The sequence below is a fragment of the Aegilops tauschii genome, chromosome 1 (genome assembly GCF_002575655.3).
Source record: "Aegilops tauschii subsp. strangulata cultivar AL8/78 chromosome 1, Aet v6.0, whole genome shotgun sequence".
NCBI classification, from domain to species: Eukaryota; Viridiplantae; Streptophyta; class Magnoliopsida; order Poales; family Poaceae; genus Aegilops; species Aegilops tauschii.
Genome location: NC_053035.3, coordinates 373382351 through 373398440, shown reverse-complemented (window position 1 = coordinate 373398440; position 16090 = coordinate 373382351). Strand labels below are relative to the sequence as shown.

General features: G+C 44.3%; 2 protein-coding genes across 2 annotated transcripts; both read right to left on the bottom strand.

The window, feature by feature from the left end:
- Nucleotides 1-1077: 1077 nt before the first annotated feature.
- Nucleotides 1078-1888, bottom strand: LOC109755132 (Bowman-Birk type wound-induced proteinase inhibitor WIP1). The gene is made up of 2 exons (XM_020314017.4): nucleotides 1702-1888; nucleotides 1078-1525 (listed from the first exon to the last, which is right to left on the bottom strand). The coding sequence occupies exons 1-2, from the start codon at nucleotides 1775-1777 to the stop codon at nucleotides 1335-1337; spliced, it is 267 nt and encodes an 88-aa protein (XP_020169606.1). The 5' UTR covers nucleotides 1778-1888; the 3' UTR covers nucleotides 1078-1334.
- Nucleotides 1889-7979: 6091 nt separating this feature from the next.
- On the bottom strand, nucleotides 7980-8838 carry LOC109755131 (Bowman-Birk type wound-induced proteinase inhibitor WIP1). The gene is made up of 2 exons (XM_020314016.3): nucleotides 8602-8838; nucleotides 7980-8452 (listed from the first exon to the last, which is right to left on the bottom strand). Exons 1-2 carry the CDS (start codon nucleotides 8675-8677, stop codon nucleotides 8256-8258), a joined length of 273 nt encoding a protein of 90 aa, XP_020169605.1. The 5' UTR covers nucleotides 8678-8838; the 3' UTR covers nucleotides 7980-8255.
- Between the last annotated feature and the right edge of the window lie 7252 nt (nucleotides 8839-16090).

The window sequence follows — 16090 nt, the reverse complement described above, 5'->3', positions numbered from 1 at the left end:
TGTCAGGGCAAGCTGGTGTTGCCATGGTGGGTCCGTCTAGGCATGAATGGAATGGACAGACAGGACAAACAGGGATGGATCTGCGTCACCGAGTCCCTGCACCATCTTGCATGGCTATACCGATGAACAGTGTCTCATTTTTTATTCAAGCATGCTGCATGGCCGACACCGTGAGCGCGTTTTTTTTTCTCGATAAAGGACACCGTGAGCGCGTAGCTCAGTGTTTACATGCCCTGGTAAACGGTGATATAGTACTAGTAGTACTTACGACTCAACTCATAACCAAAGAGAGATCGTACCTACTCATTTCGTAAATCGAAACTGCTTTGCAGACGACAAAGTGCTGGCCGTCTGCTACCGTTTGATGATATAGATGAACGAACGGATATGCACTCTCGTGCATAAATCGTTTGAAAACCATCGTGTGTATAGCAGCACTATTCCTAAATATAAGTCTTTATAAATATTTTACTATGAACTACATATAGAACAAAATAAGTAAATTTATACTTTAAAATGCATCTATATATCTGTATGTGGTCCATAGCGAAATCTCTACGAAGACTTATATTTAGGAACGGAGGGAGTAGTATATTTGCAACCGACAAGCTAGACGAGATCGCGAGACGCGTATCCTGGTAACGTGCGTGATGCATGCTGCATGCATATTCACGAGATGATTGGTTGGCTAAAACAAACTACTCCTTTCGTTTCTAAATATAAGTCTTTGTAGAGATTCTATTATGAACTACATACGGAGCAAAATGAGTGAATCTGTAATCTAAAATGCATCTACATACATCCGTATGTGGTTCGTAGTGAAATCTTTACAAAGACCTATATTTAGGAACGGAGAGAGTAGTCAGTAATGGAATATACTGGAGTACCCGCTACTACCCTCTGACTTGCGTAAATTAATGATCCCCTTGATTTTTTATAGAGAAAATGACCCCCTTGTTAGCCCGACTCGCACCGAGTGTGACGACCGTACGTACGCTTGAACACCGAGAAGGATCTATCCACCATTGGAACTGGACAGTACTTTTTTTACTCGGAACTGGACAGTACAAATATATTGACACAAATAAACAAATATTTTATTTGATTGAGCAGAGAGGCATAAATTGATACAAGTGCTTATTCACGGAGCAACAACAGGTTTTTCTATTCGCAAAAAAAAACAGGTTTTTTCTGAAGAAGAAGAAAAGATAACGACGAGGACAACAACAACAATTGTTGTTGGGCGTGGACCACGTGCACGTACAACCACAACGGCTCTGCTCAACCCATCCGAGTTTTTTCGGCGCAACATCTTATGTTCCGAGCATGCGCGATCAGTACTTCTTGCAGGGCGGGCAGGGCGTGCCGTCGTCGCCGCGCGCATCGGCGCACCGGAACGTCATCTTGGGGCTCGTCTCCACGACGCGGCAGTTCACGCAGCCGTCGCGGCACTTGGGGCCGGCGTCGTCGCAGACCACGGCCCCCGAGAAGAACCTGCAGTTGTCGCAGCATTTTGGGAACTCGGCTGCACGGACACATGCAATCAAATTAGTTTTTTTTTGCGGGGGTGTAATCAAACAAATTAGTTCATTTGGTAACAAATGCATGTCAAAAGGGATGGTCTTGTAAGGTGATTAACTAATTTGATATCCCTTTTAAGCTAAACTCTCCACGCCATACAAAAAGGCAATCAGCACGTACCATTCGCCTGTGAGAGGATTCCCATGACCAGGACGGCCTGGAGAATCAGGATCGCCACGAGCGTGCTACTCTTCATCGTTGCTTCTACACTTGTCGAGCAAAGCTATTGGCTTGTCCTGTCTAATGATGGTTTATGCTGTAGTTTTGTGTACCCAGAGCTACAAGCAACTCTATATATAGGTGCCCGTTCTTGAAACATGCCAATTTGCTGCGTCAGCTATACATTGTGATCGTGGTGGGTAGGTGCTTGGGATAAACTTGTTTGACTCCTGGCTAGCTTGGACTTTTTTTTTATATGCTGGCTAGCTTGGACGTATTTCATTTTTCTTTAAAGGCGGCTTGGACTTGTTAGGCATACATCTCCATCTTCCATGTCCAACGCATATGCGCACCTACTTTCTCAGGATTATTCGGTTATGTATGAAAAGAAAAATTTCTATTCGCGCCGAAGCGGTGGGTCGTTTGATTCTTCATGTTGCGTGCGCACGTCCGATCACCTCAGTGTACCTAGCAAAGTAATTTCTAGGAGGACGATTCTTTCTACCAATAGTTACTACTACGAACCAGTATGTGGTTCCGACGGTGTCGAAGTTGCCAAAAATTATGAAACAAAATATGGCAACACAAGGAGACAAGGACAGGACTATAATGTAAGATGATCTAACAGAGGAATTGAAAAATAATACTCCCTCCGTTCCTAAATATAAGTCTTTTAGATATTTGAATATGAACTACATATGGGTGAATATAGGCATATTTAGAGTGTAATTCACTCATTTTGCTCTGAATGTAGTCTATATTAGAATCTCTAAAAAGACTTACATTTGGGAACGGAGGGAGTACACGTCATTATGTGCCCCTGGGCGGGAAAAAATAGTTGAGTATATATTTGTGTCGCATTGAGCTGTAATGATAGTTTTTTTTGCCGAGGGCACATAATGCTTGTTCACCACCCAGAGTGTATTCTTTGCCCCCTCTATTTTAATATCACTGCACCATATTTTCACGTACCGAAAATTTTATCTTACGTCGGAAGTCAAACAAGAGCGTAAGAAAATACACATCAGCTGTAAAACATATTTTATGCTACGTAAAATTGCGAATGTTAAAACATAGTAACAATATACATAAAAATGTAACAGCGTGGTCTTATGACTTATATTTTGATTTTCTTGTGCCAAATTTTGCGTAGTAAATCAATAGAGACGCAACTATTTGTATAACAAACGTTATTTTTTAATAAAACGATCGTGAGAATAGCTCAGGTGCAAGATAACTTATTTTGCACCCTGTTGATAAATAGCATTAGAGAAAAGACATTATGCCCGACTTTATAAATAAAGCTAATATGACAAACTATCACCATACAACAAGGAGGATAAGTAACATGTTCTACCATCATCACGATACATCAATATTGAAATGCTACATAACCAAAATAAATGTGTGCATGTCAGCCCAGGGGCATGAACGTAGAAACGACTAGGCTAATTCGAGGCGGCGCGCCCGGAAGTAGGGTGCGAGCAGATGCACGAATCTTGATAATGAAATCTTCAATAGCAGCAACATCAACACCCTTAGCCATTGGCTTCCATAACAGCTAAAAAGCATGTGTTTTAACAGGTGATCAACTTGACGATTAGGGAATAAGTGATCGATCATAAATTTATTGCGAGTAGTCCACAAAGTCCAAGATTGAGCCACAAGCAAATCAAAAGACACGGGCCAAGAGACAAGAAAGGTTCCCGGTAATAGCGAAAAGCTCCGAGAAATTATTAGGGTACGAAGTTGCATTGAACCATGAACACAATTGTTTTCTTCAAGAACACATCTGAAGACGATATGTCCACATTCTTTTTTCTCCACAAAGAGAACAATTTGCATCTGTCATACCGTTACACTTGAGAATCTGGTTACTAGCTGGAAGGAATTAACTAATAGCTTACCAAAGGAATATCTTGATCTTAAGGGAATGCGAGCCCTCCACACTCCCTGAAACTTGTATTGTGACACCCTGAATAACCCTTGGGTAGAGCAATTTCCCAGCAAACTTCCCGGAAGCAGAATATGTCTAAGAAATTTGATCCTTAAGTCGACAAGAGCATAATGATATGTGTAGTGAGGGCCTGCCACTTTGTAAGCTGTGTAGGGGACAAGGACCAACGAACCCAAAAGTCCAAATTATTGATAGGGAGCACCATAATAGAGATCTCGGGATTAGGGCAATACAGAAATATGGTAGGGAAAGAGAGGTAGAGGGCCCCCTACCATGTCCATCCAAAACCTAGTCGAGACACAATCACTAACCACAACTTAACATGGCTCTTAGATTCATTTCAAACTTTGAGAATCAACTTCCAAACGGGAGCCACCTCGAGGATTGGCTATCAAGGGATTACAGTTAGGGAAGTACTTAGCTTTGAGAATGTCCCCAAAGAGTTTTTTTCTCAGCATCGCAAATTTCCACCACCATTTCATAATGAGCATTTGTTCATGACAGAGGTGTTAATAATTCCCAACCCCCAAGGTTTTTGTGTTGACACATGAGCTTCCACTTAACAAATCTATATTTCTTATGGTTACCCACCACACTCCAACAAAACCACTATGATGTTTGTCAAAAATGGAGTGATTACTTTCCAAGAGACGATAGAAGCCCAGAATGTACATATGTAAACTAGATACACACACGTTAATAAGCACGACTTTACTGGCGAGGATTTGTATTTGCCTCTTCAAGGGCGACCCTAGATCCAGCATTTTGCTAAATAGGGATAAAATAGGAGGCACAGATCTTGAATGGAGAGATAGGAATCCGAGGTAGTTAATAGGGAAGGATCCAAGTTTGCAATTAAGAAACTTTGCAATACAAACTTATTCCAAAGGGGATCAACCCAGGGTCATAATCTCACTCTTGTTGAGATTAATTTTGAGGCCGGACAAGGCCTCAAAACAAAGTAAGATGAACTTGAGGTCTATGATTTGAAGGTCATATTCTTCGATCAGGATAATCATGTTATCAACATATGGTAGGTGCAAAATCCCATAAGGTAAAGCTATGAAGCCACCCCGGAGATGTGGCCGATAGAGGAGGCACATTTAAGAATGAGGGATTGCTCGTCCGCCACGAACTTAAAGAACAAAGTGGAGAAAGGATCACCTTGGCGAGAGTCTCTATTGTTTATAAAAATTGAGTCCAACAACCCCATTGACACACATCTCCATACCGCCCCACTAACCAAACTCATAATGTGATGAACATGGCTAGAATCAAAACATTTTGCAACGAGGACCTCACATAGGAAGGACCATCAAACACAATCTTACACCTTCTCAAAGTTACTTTGAGGACAATAGCTTCTATTCCCCTAGACCGAAGCTCGTGAATAATCTCATGAAGAGAGAGGGATCCCATCCACGGAAAATAACAACCTTTGAAAAAAGTGGTTTGGGTACTACTAATTGAGCAGTGGGCTATTGAGAGAGCCTAATGGCAAAACAGTTCACATGGAACTTAGAAAAATAGTTAATAAGACCTACAGGCCAAAACAAATGGATATTATCACCACCCTTGACCTTAGGGATAAGGGAAAGGATGGCGTAGTTCAAACAGGATGGACATGGAATTTCTGATTTCAATCTCAGGTGCAGCCCCATGAATCCGATTTTTTTATTATTTTACTGTTCTTGAGGGTGCATGTGAGCTCAGGTTCAGAAGAGCACTTTTGTTTTAGGATCTATGTTTTAGCTACCTGCACTCAAAGTTTTGATCTAATTAAGTGATATGTGTTAGGAGTTCGCTATAGTACTATGTTAGGATGGTTTGTTATAGTCGTATGCATGCTATTTTCAATTGGCTATTAACTTAGCAATACCTATATAGGTACAATATTAAATTCAGAAAGTCAATATCTTGTTCATTTTATATGAATAGGGAACAAACACATAACACTGCTATTGTCACCTTTACGCAGAACACTTTTTCTGTAAGAGTGTTTGTGCAGCGCACCTAAAATGACATATTTGTGACGTCGCTCTGTTTTAGGTGACTCTACTACTTACAAAGAACGTAAGGTTCCCATTTGACCTTTCTTTCCACCACCCCTTATTTCAAAATCACCTTCATTTACTTACCTTCTGAACCAATTCCACTTTAATTTACTTACCAAACTTCTAATTGAAATATAAGGTAATTCACGGTCAGAATTTGATGAACATTTATTTACACAATTGCATTATTATTAACAGGTAAATCACAATCTATTGTACTAGAATATTTATGTCCCGTTGCAACCACGGGCATTGTTCTAGTACTACACAAAAGGAAGGAAGTACTATATGAGCTCCCAACCTCAAATGGAGATCTTAAGAGTATTTTTTAAGTGGGTAGAAGGACTCATTGGAATGTTAAATATGTAATGTTGGATTTGTTGACATTGCTATAAATACAACCGCAACAAACCTCTATTATTGTTCCTTACAATCTGAATTGATTTGTTTATTTGCATACAATCATCATTTTCTACCACACTAGTTAATCCTTGTTACTAGCAAGGCTAGTGAGGCTGAGAATCTAACTGGTATAGTTGGGGACCAAGAAGAAATTTGTTGTTCCGTGCAGGTGTCGATCATCAGCTTTTGTTCAAGAGCTCCAATGGGTCAATAAACCTTGGTTCTCAACTAAGTGAAATACTTGCTTACTTTCTACATACCCTTCCTCTTGGGTCTCAAGCCGCTCAACACATTCATGTGGCCGAAATCAACGTCATCCCCGTTGATTCGTCGATCTTGGTGACGACGACTCCGACAATGCGCCTAAGGCGGTCCAGCTCACGGCGGTCATGAAGGAGAAGGTGGAGGTAGAGGAAGAAGAGGAGGGGCCGAGGCAGAGGACGAGGATGGGCCGATGGCCGAGGAAGCCAAGGACAAGGTGGTGCCAACGACCGGAGGAGGAGCAGGAGTATGATAAGGCATTGCTCCAAGAGGAGGACCGTCGGGCGACTAATGCTCAGCTCGTGGCGGAGCATGCCAATGCCACCACCAGGTTCGACGCTGACCCGAAGGTGACGGAGGTCGATCTCTGTTTCAAGCACTTCCTCATCGCCAACGAGCGCAAGGTGGCCATGAATCATTGTGTCTTGGCCAGGATCGACAGCGGGACACACTCTCAGCGAGCTCGCTGCCGATGACTCATATGACCCTGGCGATGCGCCGGTGGCATGGCGAGAGCCCTGACGCCGATGCATCGCGCTTCGGCAAGCCATGCGTGATCTACCTCGATTCCGACAAAGATTAGTACATTTTGGCTCTAAAGTAGCTGGATTTAAATCTAAGCAAGTGGTATCTACTTTAGTTATGATGTTTAGTTATGAAGTACTTTGTATAATTAATCATTATGTGGTCTTAATCTAGTCTCAGCTTGAGTTTTGTATGAGTTGTTTGTCCACAATTTGATTTTGAGGAGTTAAGTTTGAGGGGTCTGTTAGCTCCACATTTTTGTTAAATACTCATATATGAGTTATTAGGGTTAATTTCTTGTTGCATGTTTTCATCGCATATAGGGATGCATACTAGTACATGTTTGTCAAGTGTTCATGACGAAGTTTTGATGTGAGCTACACATAAAATAACAAAATTATAGACTTATAGTATGAAAACTTTAAAAACATGAAGTATACATCCCAGTGATGTCTGTCTTATTTTTCAGAACTTTTGAAACCTAAAAGGTTGATTTTTGAAAATTTCAGACTACATAGAGAAAATGTAAAAAAAAAAAATCAGCCGGTTCGTATGTTTTTTTGTTACATTTTTGCAAGTACTATGTGATGCTGAAGTGCTGAACCAACTTTAGTCCAAAGCCTGGTTATGCTTTCGAATGAATTGAGATAAGATCTAATTAATACGAAACCTTTCACTGTTCATGATCAAGGCGAAAGGAAGAAGATAATTGAGGTTTTGAGAATAATAAAGTTCTAACAACTTCAGGTGGTTCGCAAACAGCAAGTTCAATTTTTAGCCATACTTTTTTATACAGGCAGGCAAATTTAACAAACGCGTGACTGCAGACACATTTCATGTAGTCAATTTAGCAAACTCTGCAAACAACTTGGCAGCCACCACGTTAAAAAAAAGGCAGCCATGAAAGTTGTGACTTGCCGCCGAAAGATGGTAAAAGAGTAGTACGTCGGACAGTTGTTTGTTGTGCCGAAAGTAGAAAGGTAAATTTCAAAGAGCATTCCATCAGCTCGTATGAGACGTGAAAACATAACAGACAAGAGTACAAGCACAATCATCACATGTGTTTATTCACGGCGGATAGGTGAACAAGTACAATCATCACATGTGTTTATTGACGGAGAATAGGTGAACAAGTACAAGCACCACCAGCCTTTCTCGAGAGAGAAAACACATTGACCAAGACACGACGATAGCAGTATACATATTGTTGGCCGTATAGCACGACCCACACACAAGCATAGGCACCATGACTGCTCATCTCATCTGAGCTTTATTTTAGGCGGCACACCTCGTCTGAGCCTGAAGCCCTGAACGGATCAGTGCTTCTTGCATGGCCCGCCGCAGGTGCCATCGACGGTGCTCTTCATGTCGGCGCACCGGAACGTCTTGTGAGGGCTCGGCGTCACCACGCGGCAGGCCGAGCAGCCCTTGGGGCACTGGGGGTGGGCGTCGTCGCAGACGTCGACCCCCGAGAAGGACCTGCAGTTGTTGCAGCACTTGGGGAAATAGTCGGCTGCACGCACGCAAAGGCACCGACGGCATCAGAATCAGATAATATATCACTTATAAGACGAGACGAGAAGCCTCCCCTCCCTCTGGGCATCACGGAATGATCGAGCTTTGTCTAGGAAGAGGTGAAATGATTGAGCATCAGCAGCTTACCGTTCACGTGTGAGAGGATCCCCATGACCAGGACGGCCTGGAGGATCAGGATCGCCGCGAGCTTGGTGCTCTTCATGGTTGCTGATGAACCCTTAGCGCAGATCTCACTTCAACTGTGCGGTCGGTCTGGTGGTAGAATGCTTTCTGCTGTTGTAGTGGTGTGGCTGGCTAAAGCTGCGAGCAGGTCTATATATAGGCGTCGATTGGCAAGCGGCCTCGGCTGCGATGCTGCGATCGCTATGCCCATTATTTGGTTAGTTGGGTGGATAAAGATGTTTGATTAGTAGCAGCTGGGATGGAAACTTGGACTCGTTTTCCCGGATTTTCTTATAGGCGGCGTGGATTGTTTGACATGGACACCACCACTCATGTCCACCAAACACGATCACGTGCACACTGATTTAGGCCACGACAGCAGATATTGTGTTCGTACTACTCGGGATCAGTGGATCGGATCTGCCTCGGGAAAGAAACAAAGTAGTATTTCGAACTCGGCGGCCCAGGATTCACCCTGCCAGACCAAGGCCAGCTCCACCGCGTGACGCCGAACGGACGTCCGTTTTGCCCGGATTCTGTCAGTTTGGGTAGGGCAATGGGTCGTGTCCGGACCGTTTCTAGGATGCGGTGGCCGTGTGCCCAACGCGCAGACGCATCCCGGCCGCATCCTGTCCGCGTACATTTTTCTTTGCATGCCCTTAATTTTTTTCATCATTAATTTTTGGTACATGGGAATACATCACCAAATTTTGACTAGAAAAGTAAGACGAAAGAAAACAAGAACCACAAGAATACATTTTAGAAGATATCCAACTTCCATAACTACTCCTGTAAGTTGGATTAGTGCCTTCTCGATGCATTCATTTTTGATCTGCGGAGGAGGCTCGATCTTGCGTGCTTCTTTCTTCTTCGAGTCTAAAGAAGTAGAGGTTGCTTCCTCGCATCTAGTCTCATGTCTAGCCTCTAATCTAGCAACAAATGCACTAGTCTCATGTCTAGCCTCTATGCTAGCTAAAAGTGCACCAACATCTACTAAATTGCGCTCTATCAATATATCGATGTACTCTTCTTCCCAATACCAAAACTTGCATCCATGCTACACAATAAAATTTTAAGTTAGCACAACTAGTCAAATCTAAGAGCACAACCGAAGCTAAAAAGAGCACATACCCCATCGTTTAAGCACTTGATGAACACCCATCCCGGATGTTCCGGCGTTATAGACACGCGGCGCATGACCTTCTTTGGGCAGTGGTCGCACTTAATGAGTGGCAACGGTGCGCCGATGAGATTTTGGGCTAGCACCGAGCCCGGCAGACCGCCATTTGTGTATCTACCGGCGGACCACCAACGGTGTAGATCCGAGCGGCTAGAGGAGGAGCCACTGCCTGCATGTGGCCTTGTGGCCCTGCCAGGGCCTTCTGGCCCGGTGCCCAGCCAGTCCATGGCGCAGCGCGGCCTCCCACAGCCAGGCGAGCTCAAGACCGACCGGATCCACCCCAAATCCGGCCGGCGGGTGAGCAAATCAGGTGGCCGTGGTTGGGTAGCTCGAGGGCGCCGAGGGGAAGGGGCTGGGCGAGCGCGCGTCCGAGCTGCACAGCTGCAATGGCAGCGGCGGCGGCAGCGGTGGCGAGGGGAAGAGTGGGGAAGAGTGGAAGGGGTGCGGCGGGAGGGAGGGAGGGGGTGGATAGAAATAGGCGTCCCTGTGCCACCGACAGGCGGGCCAGGGGAAGACACGCGCAGACGCCCCGCCCGTCCGCGTGCTGTCCGTTTCACCTAAAAGGCGGCGCAAACTTGGGCCGGGGATGGGTCGAAAGCGGACAGAAAACGGACAAAATTCCATTTGCGCCCCCGCGCTAGGCCGTCTGGTTCGTCCGTTTTACTCCAAACGGACGCGCGCGGACAGGATGGGGTCGCGCGGTGGAGTTGGCCTAAGTTAGAGAAAGTCGATTAAAATGGCTCTTTTTGCAAAATTTAACACAAAATAAACCCGAGTGGCGGAGCCGCGGGGGCTCCCACCTCCAGGGGCGGCTCCGCCGCTCCAGATCGACGCAGACTCGCCGGAGGCTCAATGGGAGATGCGCCGGGTGGTGCTGGAGTGTTTCCCCAACCGGGAGGAATGGGGAGATATTCACCTCGACATCATCCGCTACACGAACTTCGCCGAGCGCGCGCGCTTCATCGGCGATGACGGTTGCATGGACGCGGAACTCATCTTCTGGGCGATTCAGGAGGCCGAATCCCCAAATCCAGTCCAGGCGGCGAAGTGGGCGTACTTCAGGACGGCGAACCCGCCGCGTCTCAACATCAGGCCACCGTCGGCGGTGGGGATTGCCAGCATTCCGCCGGAATTCCTCCTGCCGGGGGTGCAGCTGCCCCGCCGCCGCTAGTGAAGGACCTGACGCCCCTGCCCCGTCCCGCATCAACGACGTGATGTCGATCCCCCTCCCTGGCCGGGTGAGGGAGGTACGCATTCGATTCGCCTAACCTCTTCGTTGCGTTCCCGATTGGTGGATCCGCGTTCACGTAGGATTCAGGCAAATATTTGGATTGGTGCTCCAGATAACCATTTGGACCGAATCTGGAAAAATGACGTCTAGGGTTTTCCCATGCGTGATGAGAAATTCCATTGATTCTGAAGCCGTATCTGCGGCCTCAAAGCTTGATGTTAGTTCAAATTTTGGCGTTAGCCTGATGACCAAAGAGACGATGATAAGCCAAAATTCGTCCTCTCTGTCCAACCCAGTTCTGACGGGTCCCAGTTTCAGTGTACGTGACCTTGGTAGGAAAACAAACTCTCAGTTTACGTGTTCGCGTGGAAAGGGTGACCTAGAAACTATAGAAGAGCACTTTGGCCAGCTCTGGCTCATTCCATCCCCTCCCCGCCGCCGCCAACGTCCACCACCACCACCCCCCCCAAACTGCCCCTCGTTCCTCTGGGTTCACTTGCTGGATCCGGAAGGATTTGCTCGCGTCTCGATCGTTCACGGCCGCTGATTGCCACCCTGCCTCTTGCCGCGCCTTTGATCCAATTTCGAGAATCATCAAGGTTTCAAGGGAGGGTTTGGGCCCCGGATCCCTCTCCTTCGCAGCAGTTGTGAAGTGAGGCCTGGCGATGTCGGACCGTCAAATTGCTGGTGCTGGATCTGGCGCGGTCCTTCGAAGGCAGCCACGCAGAAGGCCAGTTCACATGGAGGACGTAGGCAGCAATCTGCCCCGACCTCTAAAGACCTGGCGCCTGCACCAAAGCCTACCAAATCCACAACCTCTACTGCTGCTTCATCCCAGGTACAATCTTCTCAGTCCGTGGAGGAGGAGATGGACCAAGTGCCAGATCCTAGGTACAAGGACATGATTTGTTTTAACTGTGGAGGTCAAGGGCATTATGTGGGAAATTGTATCAAACCGAAATCGTGCTTTATCTGCCAACAGAATCACAATGTGAACAACTGTGCCGCCTAGACTAGGGTTCAACCAACTGCTGCGTTTTTTGGTAGTGGAGCAAGTGGACTTGGTTTCTACCATGTGGATGTGCCTATGGCCAATGAATCCAACTAGCTGAATTTCCAAAACTGTGCGGTAGTGAACATACTTAAGGGTGAAGTGGACAAGGATACGTTGCTGAGTCTTGTGACTGCTACCATTTGCAAAACTAGACAGTGGCCTTGGCAAATTAGAGGCTTATCAAGTAAGACTTTCCTAGTGAGGTTTCCTCCATGGAAGAAAGTGGAAGATCTCATAGAACTGTCTGCCTTTTGTTTACCCCAAGACGTGTCTGTTACTCTGACTGAATGGAAAGGTGTTTGTGCCCCTTTTTGGGAATTGATTGAAGCTTGGGTACTGATTGAAGGAATTCCACCTAAGTGGTGCACCTGGAATGTTTTTGCCCAGATTGCTTCTCTTTTTGGTGTGCTTACATATGTGGATTGGAATGGTATGTTTAGGACTTTCTTTGAGAATGTTAGAATTAAAATTGCATGTAGGGATCCTGCTAAGATTCCTTTTGAGAGACTAATTGAGATGAAAAGAAGTTGTTCTTATTGGGCTTCACTGTGGAAGGATTTGAACAAGTAGGTGGTGCTGATTCTGTCATTGATATTGAGGATGATGTAGATGAAGAGGGAGAAGGTGATACTGATGGACGAGAAGATGGTTATGAGAATGCTCAAAAAGATGGCCTATCTAAGGATCTGCTAGATGGTGAGGAAGCTATTGATGAACTAGATAAGTCAAATTTCTCAAAACAATATAAGAATAAGAAAAAAGAGGGGGGCCAGTCTACTGTGTTCTCCTCCAACTCTGATTATGAAATCTTTGTCATGGAATGTGATATTTCTGACAAAATGAAAACACATGTATCTGCTGAGGGGGACACCTCAAAAGGTGCATATCATATGAAACACATAAACTTCACTCCCACAAAAGCCCTTGTGGAGAGTGCTGAGGAAAAAACAAAAACTGATGAAAAATCTAAAAGTATGGAGTATTGTGAGGACATCCTTAAATCTGTAGACATTTGTAAGTCTGATGAGGAGGAAACTATGGAGAAGAGCTTGGGATTCTTCCCCCTAAAGCTGTCCAGGTCCTTCAAACCATCTCTTTGAAGAGCTTGGGATTCTTCCCCCTAAAGAGCAGGGACATGTCCCTGGCAAGACCAAATGGGGACCTGTTCTAGTGCAGAAACCTGCTACTAGGGGACATGGCAATGTGAACATCATGGAAAAATCTGTTGCTTAGAAGTGGAAGAAAAACCTAGAGATTCCTAAAACTTTTAAAGGTAAATCCTTCTCTAATACTGATCATACCACTTTATATGACCAAATGAGTAAAATTGATCTATGCATTGGTGGTGATGAAACTGATAAGCATTATGTCATTGATGACTTGATTGTTGGAGAAAAAGAAAGATGCTTGGCTTTTGCCAATAATAATCCTGAAATTGTTCTTCCTGATAACCTAGAATTTGATCAAGATGATTTGATTGGGACCACATTGGATGGTTGCTCCTTCAAGCCAGTGGGCACTGCTGATGCCTTGAGGAGAACCCCCAATGTCCTAACCAAGGCTAGGCCATGTGGTCTATCACACCCATTTAAAATTGCTTGATGATAGGTCTTATTTGGAATATTCGGGGTCTTGGTCAACCTGGGAAAATTTAGTGCCTGTGTGATACTATTGCTCAGTCTAATCCTGATTTTATTGGGTTTCAAGAGACTAAGAGAGAGATTATTTCTGAGGGTTTGCTCAAAGCTATTGATAGGGCTAATAATTTTGATTGGCATTATTTGCCTGTTGTTAACACTGCTGGAGGGATCCTTTTGGGTCTTAGCAAGAGTTTATTTGAAGTAATTGGTTTTATTAATCATAATTTTTCCATTAAAGCTACGGTTAAGAGTAAAGAAGATGGTTTTGTTTGGCATTTAGTGATAGTGTATGGGTCTGCATACCCTGAGTACAAAATGGATTTTATTGCTGAGTAACATGATATTCTAGATGATGCATCTTATCCTATCCTTATTTGTGGTGATTTAAACTTAGTTAGAAATGAGAGTGAGAAGAGCAGTGGGATAGTCGATCAACACACCACCTTTATCTTCAATGACTGGATTGATAGATGGGGTTTGCTAGAGATTTCTATCTCTAATAGGGGTTATACTTGGTCTAATAACCAAGATGATCCAATTTTTGCTGTGCTGGATAGAGTTTTTACTTCTATGGACTGGGATACTCACTTCCCAATGTCCTCTCTTACTGCCCTCCCTAGAGTTGGGAGCGACCACACTCCTTTGGTTTTGGACACTGGAGCTAGAAAGACCTCTAAACCTAAAATGTTTAGATTTGAGAAATGGTGGCTGTCACAACCTGGTTTCCACCAAATGGTTCCTGAGGCTTGGTCTTCTGTTTCTTCCTCTACTTCTTCTATGGATAACTGGTTATCCGAGACTAGAATACTTAGGAGGAAGACAAAAGGGTGGTCTATTAATATTGATGCTGATCTTAAGAAAAAGTAAAAGGCACTCCTTATGGAGTTTGACTTACTAGATGTTCTGTCTGAGTCTCAGTAGTTGGCTGCGCCTGAGTATGATAGGATGAAAGCTTTTAAAAAAGAACTTGATGAGATCTGGAAAAAAGAGGAAACTGCCTTTTGGCAAAAGTCCAGAGATAGGAAAATCCTTGAAGGAGATTGTAACAATGCTTATTTCCAAGCCCTAGCCGATCATAGACATAGGAAGAACCATCTTTCTGAATTGATGGGCCCTTCTAGGCCTGTGACATCCACTGATGATATGCTGGAGGTAGCTACCACTTTTTTGCCTATGAACCTAAACCAGACATACATCTAGGTGTTGGTTTCTGGTCTGAGGCAGAGATGATCAATGGAGAAGAGCAGATTAACTTAAAGGAAGCAATCATGAGCTCCTATGCTAGTGGAGCTCTTGGTCCAGATGGGATGTCTTTCCTTTTCTACCAAAACTTCTGGGCCTTGATTAAAGATGATTTTATGTGGATGGTTAGGGATTTTGAAAAGGGGGATTTGGATATCTATAAGCATAACTATGCCATCATCACCCTTATCCCCCAAATCCCCCAGGCTAGAGAGATGAAAAAGTTTAGGCCTATCAGCCTTAGTAATTGTGTTGTGAAAATTTTCTCCAAGGCTATGAATACTAGGGTCTCCCCCATTTGTGACAAAATCATTTCTCATAATCAAACTGCATTTATTAAGGGTATATTTATCTTGGAGAGTGTAGTTATGGCACATGAAGTTATTCATCAGCTACACAGATCGAATTCTAGTGGGTTAATTCTTAAACTTGATTATGAGAAAGCTTATGATATAGTCAGTTGGGATTTCTTGGGGAAATGCATCTTTCTGGAGGCTTTGGGAAAAAATGGGTGACTTGGGTTCTGAGTACCCTGAAACATGGGACTTTCCAAGTTAGGATTAATGATACCAATGGACCCCATTTTGTCGGTAAGAAAGGACTGAAACAAGGTGACCCTCACACCCCCTTGCTATTTAATTTGGCAGCTGATGTCTTTTCTAAGATGCTAGTTAAAGCTGTCAAGCATGGTTTAATTGGTGGGCTCCTCCCCCATGCCATTCCTGGAGGGGTGGTTAGCTTACAATATGCAGATGATACCATTCTCTTTATCGAAGATTCCTTGGAATATGCCAAAAACTTGAAGTGGATTTTGACCTTCTTTGAAAAGCTTTCTGGCTTAAAGATCAATTTTCACAAAAGTGATTTGCATACTATTCATGTTTCTGATGCAATGTCTAAGGAATTTGCCCAGATTTTTTGCTGTCAATTTGGTGAATTTCATTTCAAATATCTTGGGGTCCCCCTGCATTTTAAAAAGCTCAGGAGGGAGGACTGCTACCCCTTGAGCATGCGTTGGTTTTCCCTTCAAGAGGAAAGGGTGATGCAACAAAGTAGCGTAAGTATTTCCCTCAATTTTTGAGAACCAAGGTATCAATCTAGTAGGA